The sequence below is a fragment of the Bubalus kerabau genome, chromosome 4, assembly GCF_029407905.1.
Source record: "Bubalus kerabau isolate K-KA32 ecotype Philippines breed swamp buffalo chromosome 4, PCC_UOA_SB_1v2, whole genome shotgun sequence".
Lineage (NCBI taxonomy): Eukaryota > Metazoa > Chordata > Mammalia > Artiodactyla > Bovidae > Bubalus > Bubalus kerabau.
This window is the reverse complement of record NC_073627.1, coordinates 103,501,602-103,511,906: the sequence shown is the minus strand read 5'-3', so window position 1 is coordinate 103,511,906 and position 10,305 is coordinate 103,501,602. Positions and strand designations below refer to the sequence as shown.

General features: G+C 38.6%; 1 protein-coding gene across 33 annotated transcripts in view; it reads left to right on the top strand.

The window, feature by feature from the left end:
* KDM4C (lysine demethylase 4C) overlaps nucleotides 1-10,305 on the top strand; it is a 405,440-nt gene that overhangs the window by 85,256 nt on the left and 309,879 nt on the right. For 32 of the 33 annotated variants that reach the window (XR_008713536.1, XR_008713537.1, XR_008713538.1 and 29 more), the window contains one exon: nucleotides 4,951-5,000. Coding sequence is in view for 27 of the 33 variants with exons in the window: in XM_055578102.1 (XP_055434077.1) it covers nucleotides 4,951-5,000 (50 nt within the window). In the remaining 6 variants the exon portion in view is untranslated. Of the gene's footprint in view, nucleotides 1-4,950; nucleotides 5,001-6,136; nucleotides 10,100-10,305 lie in introns of those variants that run through there. The other variant, XM_055578120.1, reaches the window with a different exon arrangement.

Here is a 10,305-nt window from a genome sequence, read left to right as displayed (position 1 = left end):
CACTTTTTGATTCATGAAGATTTTTGTAACAAGAACCAAAGACAAGTTTTGAGTAGTGATTTGATGGCTTTGTTTTTTGTAATTGCACTTCATTTAAAATGTCATTATCATTTGCTTGGTATATACTATTACTTTAGTTTCAAAGGTAGTGATTTTTTTCAATTGCGAATTTTAAAAGTGGGTAATGTAAGAAGGGTAGCTGGGAGAAGTATTCTGTGTGAATATTGGACTTTGGCCTGTTAGCAGGCAGAAAACTTTTACTTCCAAAAGTTGGCTCACTCTGCAGTAATTGCAGTGATCATTGTAAATGGTGTGGGTTTTCCTTGGAAGGGATGGGCTTGGTAGCCCCTGTCACTTCCTTCCTCTTGGCATCTTTGTGTGACTGATGAGGAAACAGGATTGGGATATGGGGCTGGAGAGCGCATCTTGGGCTCTAGACTCAGATCTGGGCTTGGATACTAGTCTATCATCGACTTTGCTTAACAAAATGAATCCTTCTAAACCTTAGTTTTGTCATCAGTAAAATGGAGGTGTTAGTAAGAGAACTTCGATCATAGGATCTTAGCACGAGGTTTGGCATATTATAAGTGCTTGATAATGGTAGCTGTGATGAGCGATGTAATTTTATTGGTCAGTTTTTCTTTTCACTCAGCTTTCAACACTTTAGTAACTATTGAAAGTATAACTTGCTTATGCTCGTACAAGAAGGAAAGGCAATTTAGAGTTGTCTGTCAGAAAACTAATCTTTGGGGACTTGAGCTTGAATCTTCGTGTGAGATGACAGAGTGAAACAGCAGGAAGAAGAGGAAATATATGCAAAGGAGGACAGTGCGACTTCACACACAGCCTCCATCAGGGGAAAGGAGCTGAGGTCTGTGCTGTTTCAGGACTGAGCTGCCTGAGCGTGGCCTGGACTTGGAAATGGAGCTCCTCTTGGTGGCCCTTGGCTTGGTGAAACTGTCCTTGATGGTTTCCTGAAAGAAATTAGGGGGACATCAGGGATTATCAGAGAAATGGGAGTTACCCTCTGAGTAGTGCTGCTAAACATTTCTGATGGACTAACGGTCTGAACATATCTTGAAATGAGCAATACAGAGACCAGTTCATAGACAAAGCCTAAATCAAAGAAATGGATCTAGTACCAATTGAAAAACAGTCTCACCTACTGACAGTTTGAAATGTCAGCCTGATACTATTCAGTTAAAGATAATGTGTGTAAATTTCAGCCACCAAGATAATACCATTTTGGGTCTATTCTTTGAGTAAACCACCCAAAGATGTGCTTAGAAGGATTATTCTGTTTTCCTTGGCCTTCAGATTAGATCTCTCCTCCCTCTAATTCATAAAAGATGCTAATTTTAAATAAAATATCTAATTAGTATGTTACTAGTTTATTAGTGATTCATGGTTTCTTAATGGTAGCAGAACTGTTTGTCATACTCATTATGTCAGAAACAAATACACTGTCCTACAGGTTAAATGAACAGTTAGTAATTTCAGCAAATCAATACGTATGTGTGGGTATGCAATGGTAGACATAATGGTGGTTTTCCAAGGATACAGAGAAGTATAAAACACACTTATATCTTCAAAGAATTAAGAATCAGTTGCCTAACTGAGCAGTGGTGGCACAGAGTACCCAGTTGCGAAGCAGACCCTCTCACTGTACTAGGTAGGTTAAAAGGGATAATTTATTTGAGAATTTCTGTGTGGTGGTGGGTGTTCTGTCACAGAACACGGTGCCTATCCACACAAAAGTGATGTATTCACACCACACAACAGCTAGCTGTGGAAAGCAGTAGATGATAAACACTATGTGAGAAGTATAAGGGAAAGTCTCTGGAAGGTAGGAAAGAAGTAGAATTGCTGAGGTTTCCAGTGGTCAAAGAAAGCTTCATCGAGGAGGTGAAATCTGGGCAGGGATTGGGAGGTTGGGTTTTGAAGTAGGAAGGAGGGGCTGTTTGTGGTGAGAAGTGAGGTCAAAACCCCTGTGAGGGAGGGAATAATTAATAGTCCAGACTGTTGGAAGTGGACTGCTGATATTTGTGGCTGTGGCTAAATTGTGTTTGGGGGTTGGGATCTTGAAAGCCAAGCAGTAAGGAATAAAAGTTTTTATGCTAAGATAGTGATATGAAGTCTGTAGCTGCCCAAGGAGATAGTTTAGTGATGGTAATGGTCTACTGGGGGCAGACCCAGCCATTTCCATGCCATTTAAGTGGAAATTAGGTCCCCCAGTCTTGCCTACCTACTGTGAGCACACTTTGTCCTTCACAGTCCATGGATTTTCTATGCACTAGAGCCCTGGGTGAGATCCACAGGGGACGAAGAGAAGGGAAGGCAAAATGGGGAGTCCACACTGAAAGTACAGAGTCCTGGGAGAAAGATTTGATTGAATTGGACATTTGAATGAATTGGGAAATTGAAACCGGTAGAGTTGTCCTGAGTATGCCAGGCTGACCCTGTATTTAGGAGATGAGGTATTGGCTTATATAATTTCTTGCCTGTTCTTCTAGTTTCTCACTTTCATGATTTTTTTTTCTTCCTGTATTCTTCCTCTCCTTCCACATCTTCCATCCTTCCACATCTTCCATCCTTCCTTCCATATGTTTGATCAGGAACATGATTCATCATTTGAGAGCCCACAAAAGTCAGCAAACACTTTCTGAGCATCTGCTTTTCTGGTGCTCTGTTCCAGAAGAGACACTGGTCCTTGCCCCTAGTGAGTTTGAAGGGAGAAAGGGAGACAGAAAAGTAAAAAAATATTAAATTCTGAGTTCCATGATGGAAGGCTATCTGCTGTGTGGTTGATAGAGTGAAAGGAGGAGTGTGGGTCTCTCCCTGGGGGTGACTCAAGCTGGGCGAGAAAAAGAAGTGGTGGTTTTGTTGGCTGGATGGGGATAGTAAGAGTATACAAAGCCCAGAAATAGGGGATGGAAAGTAGTGGAGGTATGAAGTAACAAAGGCACTAGAAGTGGCTTCTTTGGTAAAGCCAAAGAACAGGATTTGATTGGACATTGATCAGTAGATGCAGCTGAAGAGGTGTTAGGACTGCAGCAGGTCTGTGCGCCCTGCAAAATGCTCACCTTCTGTCCTTCAGGTAAGTCAGCCATGGAAGAAGACCCACGGCTTTGTCATGGTCAGATCTGTAGTTTGCAGAGATGACTTGGGCACATCACGGAGGGTAGGTTTGGAAGGGTACATCACAAAGTGAGGTTCCACCTGTAATGGTCAATTACACCTTAGTGACCCAAGCTGCATTGAGGAGGCACACTCAGTGTGTGTCTAATTTAAAGAATTTTTGATACATGTATAGTATATGGCAAAAATCTTTCTAATGATTAACCTCCAGAGAATTTTTACTAGAACCCTTTTTAGAGATGTGATGGCTATGTGTTGGCCATGTGATTTTTGTCAGAGTTGTGAGAACCAACTGAAAGACTATGTCAAGGGTATTTTTTATCCTTATATTTATGCTTATATATACATTTATATTTACTTACACTTATATTTTCTGGGAGCAGATAGTTGAATTTCAGACTAATGAACTGTAACTTTGATATCATTTTTTAAGAATCTGGATATATAAATATAAATATCTCCATGTCCAGCCCTTACATGAGTGCATGCCTGTGTGTGTATACATGTGCATGTCTTAGCATGTATGTTTTGCTTGTCTGTGGTGTGTGTGTCCCCTTTTCTGGGTATATTTGATAGTGTAAACCAGGGATTAAACATTGTTAAGAAGTGACTACTGTATAAATATGTTGAGTGATTATCATTTAGTTATGCTAAAATTTTTATCTTCCAATTCAGTTGGAACACTTTTATTAACAGTGCCTTAAGCAACAGGATATATGGTTGAATTTTCTTTTAGAGAATTGCCTAGTTACATCGGATCCAATTAAGTTTTGCATATGTTATCAGTGGCATTAAATGCAACCAAGTGTGGTGTTAAGTAAAATGAGAAAAGTTATTTTAGTAAAAACCTAACTTGTACTTAATATATCTTGAGCTAGTAAACAGCAAATGTAGGTCTGGAGATTAACATATTTTTATTTAAAACATGAAATCATCATTTAACTTAAGATTATTATTTTAAAATTTGTTAGTAAGTTCACAGTAAACAAATTCAAGTATTTAACTTTTTAAAACACCAAACTAGAAATGAGTAATACTTGAAGAATTTCTGTTGTCCAAGGATGAACAATTCCTTTTTTCACACAGGGATTCTACTTGCACTCTGGCAGTGAGAGTGCCGAGTCCTAACCATTGGAGTGTCAGGGAATTCCCGACGATTCTTTTTCTATATATCAAGACTTTAAAAGTTACATAATTGTGAAATCAATAAAAGCAACTTTTTTTATGGCTGGTAAACTTGTATTTAAAAAAATATTTGAAACGTACAATATTCTTAGAAAGGTTTGGTGGAGATACAAACATTGATGTAATAGTTTCATTTTCTGTCCTGCTTGTCAGTAAATTTTTAAGTTTTTTTAAAAATTTTTTTAAAAAGGTTTTTTAAAAATAACTCTGCTTAAAAACAAAGGCCAAACTAAACAACCTTGAAACAAAAAACATAAAACCCAAAATAGCCCTGGATTGCTATGGTGTTGTGAGTGTTACAAGGGAGGCTCTAATCTCCATTTTGTGGCCAGGTGCTGCCTTGTCCAAGTCGTTTGGTGGCTTGGGGCCTTTGTTCCCTAATGTGTAAGATGTGGTTGGAATGGTGATCTGGGGCATTGAAATAGATGATTTAAGTTTATGTTTCCTCTGATTAGTGTTTAAGAGATACAGCTCTATGTTTGGTTTTCTAATATTCTGCTTAGTTCATCTATGTGGAGTTTGGGATTGACTTTTTTTTTTGCATGAAATTATTTAGAAACAGACACCCTTAGGATACGAGCTGAATAATTACAAACCTAAAGCTGTTATTTGTGTTTAAAATTTTAGGTATGCAATACCCCCGGAACATGGAAAACGACTGGAAAGACTAGCTCAAGGTAAGCTTGCTATCTGTTATCTACACGATAGGTTGTTTGTTTCTGAGGTATTTTTACAGAGTAGAATGTCACTATGTTAATTTTATTCTTTTCAAGTTATTGGCTTCTAAGTATTTTTCTCATTGAGTAATTTTAATTTTTCCATATTGCATAATCATCATGATTATTTTAGTTGGCTGCTTTGTTTTTTGTCAACTGATTTCACTTAACCTATTTTAGTTATTTCCAGTTTTTTCTCCTTTATGTAATGTACTTCACTGTGTCAATAAAATTTGTATTTCCTTTAGTTGTACCATTGAGACAAATTCCGAGAAGTACTGATACTGGATCTTGGGCTCTAGGATGTTTTATGGGTACTTTTCATGTTGCCATATCATTTCACCAAAGGGTTGTGTTAAATCGCCCTCCCTTGGGCCTGAGAGTGCTTGAAGTATGAAGGTGAATGTTTCCAGGTAACAGGACAGGCATAATATTGTATGCCTTCTTAGACTAGTAAAATTAAGCATACTTTACTGGAACTTGAAATTTTTTTTTTTTTTTGAAGACTTTGTCCCTCTTTGTTTTCTTTATTCTTCTAGTTTTATTGAGATGCACTTGACATACAACATGTTATAAGTTTAAGCTGTTCAGCATAATGATTTGACTTGCATCATGAAATGATTGTCACAATAGGTTTAGTGAACATCCATTATCTCATACGCATATGAAAATAGAAAAACATCTCCTCTTATGGTGAAAACTCTTAGAATTTACTCTTTTAACAGCTTTCACATATAACACTCAGCAGTGTTAATTATATTTATCATGTTATTTGTTACATTTCTAGTACTTATTTATCTTGTAAGTAGAAGTTTGTACCTTTTGACTACCTTCATCCAGTTGTGCTTCCCTTGACCTTGTCCATCTTCTTCTCTTACTTTTTTTAAACAGTTTTAGCTGCTGTTTTATTAATTTTTTAAAATTAATTAAAATTAATTTTAAAAATTAATTTACTGGAATATAGTTGCTTTGCAATTTGTGTTCCTGCTGTATTGCAAAGTGAATCAGCTATAGGTATACATGTATCCACTCTGTTTTGGATTGCCTTCCCATTTAGGTCACCACAGAGATTGAGTAGAGTTCCCTCTGCTTTATAGTAGGTTCTCATTACCTGTCCATCTACCATTATATCTACTACTGTGGGCAAGAATCCCTTAGAAGAAATGGAGTAGCCATCATAGTCAACAAAAGAGTCTGAAATGCAGTACTTGGATGCAATTTCAAAAACAGAGAGTGGTCTCTGTTGATTTCCAAGGCAAACCTTTCAATATCACAGTAATCCAAATCTATATCCGGACCAGTAATGCTGAAGAAGCTGAAGTTGAACAGTTCTATGAAGACCTACAAGACCTTCTAGAACTAACACCCCAAAAAGATGTCCTTTTCATTATAGGGGACTGGAATGCGAAATTAGGAAATCAAGAGATACCTGGAGTAATAGGCAAATTTGGCCTTGGAGTACAAAAAAAAGCAGGGCAAAGGCGAACAGAGTTTTGTCAAGAGAACACACTAGTCATAGCAAACACCCTCTTCCAACAACACAAGAGAAGACTCTACACATGGACATCACCAGATGGTCAATACCAAAATCAGATTGATTATATTTGTAGCCAAAGATGGAGAAGCCGTATACAGTCAGCAAAACAAGATGGGAGCTGACTGTGGCTCAGATCATGAACTCCTTATTGCCAGTCAAACTTAAATTGAAGAAAGTAGGGAAAACCTGGAGAAGGCAATGGCACCCCACTCCAGTACTTTTGCCTAGAAAATCCCATGGACGGAGGAGCCTGATAGGCTGCAGTCCATGGGGTCGCTAGAGTCGGACACGACTGAGCAACTTCACTTTCACTTTTCACTTTCATGCATTGGAGAAGGAAATGGCAACCCACTCCAGTGTTCTTGCCTGGAGAATCCCAGGGACGGGGAAGCCTGGTGGGCTGCCGTCTAGGGGGTCGCACAGAGTCGGACACGACTGAAGTGACTTAGCAGCAGCAGCAGGGAAAACCACTAGACCATTCAGATATGACCTAAATGAAATCCCTTATGATTATACAGTGGAAGTGAGAAATAAATTCAAGGGATTAGATCTGATAGAGTACCTGAAGAACTATGGATGGAGGTTTGTGATGTTGTACAGGAGGCAGTGAGGAAGACCATCCCCAAGAAAATGAAAGGCAAAATGGTTGTCTGAGGAGGCCTTACAAATAGCTGTGAAAGAAGAGAAGTGAAAGGCAAAGGAGAAAAGGAAAGATACACCCATTTGAATGCAGAGTTCCAAAGAATAGCAAGGATAGATAAGAAAGCCTTCCTCAGTGATCAGTGCAAAGAAATAGAGGAAAACAATAGAATGGGAAAGACTAGAGATGTCTTCAAGAAAATTAGAGATACCAAGGGAACATTTCATGCAAAGATGGGCACAATAAAGGACAGAAATGGTATGGACCTAACAGAAGCAAACAATATTAAGAAGAGGTGGCAAGAATACACAGAAGAACTATATAAAAAAGATCTTCATGACCCAGATAACCATGATGGTGTGATCACTCACCTAGAGCCAGATATCCTGGAATGCGAAGTCAGTTGGACCTTAGGAAGCATCACTACGAACAAAGCTAGTGGAGGCAATGGAATTCTAGTTGAGTTATTTCAAATCCTAAGAGATGATGCTGTTAAAATGTTGCATTCAATATGCCAGGAAATTTGGAAAATTCAGCAGTGGCCACAGGACTGGAAAAGGTCACTTTTCATTCCAGTCCCTAAGAAAGGCAATGCCAAAGAATGTTCAAACTACCGCACAATTGAATTCATCACCCGTGCTAGCAAAGTAATGCTCAAAATTCTCCAAGCCAGGCTTCAATAGTATGTGAACTGTGAACTTCCAGATGTTCAAACTGGATTTAGAAAAGGCAGAGGAACCAGAGATCACATTGCCACCATCTGCTGGATCATTGAAAAAGCAAGAGAGTTCCAGAAAAACATCTGCTTTATTGACTATACCAAAGCCTTTGACTGTGTGGATCACAACAAACTGTGGAAAATTCTGAAAGAAATGGGAATACCAGACCACCTGACCTGCCTCCTGAGAAATCTGTATGCAGGTCAGGAAGCAACAGTTAGAACTGGACATGGAACAACAGACTGGTTCCTAATCGGGAAAGGAGTACGTCAAGGCTGTATATGTCACCTTACCTCTTTAGCTTTCATGCAGAGTATATCATACGAAATAACGGGCTGGATGAAGCACAAGCTGGAATCAAAATTTCTGGGAGAAGTATCAATAACCTCAGGTATGCAGATGATACCACCCTTATCGCAGAAAGTGAAGAAGAACTAAAGAGCCTCTAGATGAAAATGAGAAAGGAGAGTGAAAAAGCTGGGCTTAAAATTCACCATTCAAAAAACTAAGATCATGGCATCTGGTCCCATCACCTCATGGCAATAGACAGGGAAACAATGGAAACAGTGACAGACTTTATTTCTGGGGGCTCCAAAATCACTGCAGATGGTGACTTCAGCCATGAAATTAGAAGAAGCTTGCTGCTTGGAAGAAAAGCTATGACCAACCTAGACAACATATTTAAAAGCAGAGCGATTACTTTGCCAACAAAGGTCCATCTAGTCAAAGCTATAGTTTTTCCCGTAGTCATGTATGGATGTGAGAGTTGGACTATAAAGAAAGCTGAGCACCAAAGAATTGATGGTTTTGAACTGTGGTGTTGGAGAAGACTCTTGAGAGTCCCTTGGACTGTAAGGCGATCCAACCAGTTCATCCTAAAGGAAATCATTCCTGAATATTCATTTTAAGGACTGATGCTGAAGCTGGAACTCCAGTACTTTAGCCACCTGATGTGAAGAGCTGACTCATTTGAAAAGACCCTGATGCTGGAAAAGATTGAAGGGAGGAGGAGTAGGGAACGACAGAGGATGAGATGGTTGGATGGCATCACTGACTTAATGGACATGAGTTTGAGTAAGCTCCAAAGAGTTGGTGATGGACAGGGAACCCTGCCGTGCTGCAGTCCATGGGGTTGCAAAGAGTCGGAAATGACTGAGCGACTGAACTGAGCTTGTCCATCTTTAAGGGCCAGATTGAGCCATTCTTTGGGAAATTCTATCAGTTACTTTCACTCTGTGCCCACTTGTATCTACTGAGAGTGCCATTTACTTTTATTCCTTCCCTTAAAGATATGCCAGGCAACCTTGCTCTTACTTCTCTCACAAGGCGGGAGAATCATATTCACCCCCTGCCACCCCCTTCTGGTTTGCTAACCACCCTAACTCAGGATGATGTAGACTACTAGTGACTTATTTCCAGAGGAAAATGGAGTTCCGTTGAGTGACAACTAAAGATAAGACATTCTGCCTTTATTCTCAATTGAATCCTCAGGGAGCACTGTTTTTTCAATCAGGTGTGCCAATCTTGTAGAAGAGGAATTTTGTCCCTGCATTATGTATGCTTTCATTTAATAATAAAATAGGGACACTGACTTGACAGCTCTGAACAGATATTGTTAATGACATCTAAAAGTTGCTTTCCTCCAAATTATGGAAGAGTATTAGAAAGAATAGGGTATCATGTTTGTTAAAAGCATTCTTATAATTTTGGCAGGCTAATAACTATAAAGCCTTAGTGTTTTTATAATGTAATACATTACAGTAATAATAGCAATGTAATTGTAATCTTGAACTTTGTTATGGACTATTTTTATGAATATTAAGTGGATGGATCCTGGTTCTGGATAATAGATTATAGCACAGCTTAGAATATGATTACCATAATCCTTAAATACACAGGCAGTGAACTTTGTGCTAAATCTATATGCTGTGGACTCTTCTGTTCTCTGTGATAATTATTCTATCATTTTCTGTTCACCTCACTGCCCCAGAATTTTTAAAATGGAGCAATGTAAACTTTGCGGTATGGAATCACATGTTAAATTTTTTGCTGTAAACTGTCTGTATACACTTTGATATAAACTGCCTGAAAATGACATTCCAGAAAAATGGATGCCATTAGCTTAATCAGTAAGAGATTAATAAACTTGAAGGTTGAAAAGGAACTTTAGACTCAATTGCGTGTTTATTGAAAATTTTTTGCAGCATTATTTTGAGAAATGATTCAGGGGAAAGACCCTATAAGACAGTGGAGGATTTCTGTCTCCTGAGCAGATGTCAGACAAATTAATTGAATTCTGCTAAACAATTAAAATGATAAAATAATGCAGTAAATGTGAGGGAGCCTTATAGGATGTCTAGGTCAAGGCAG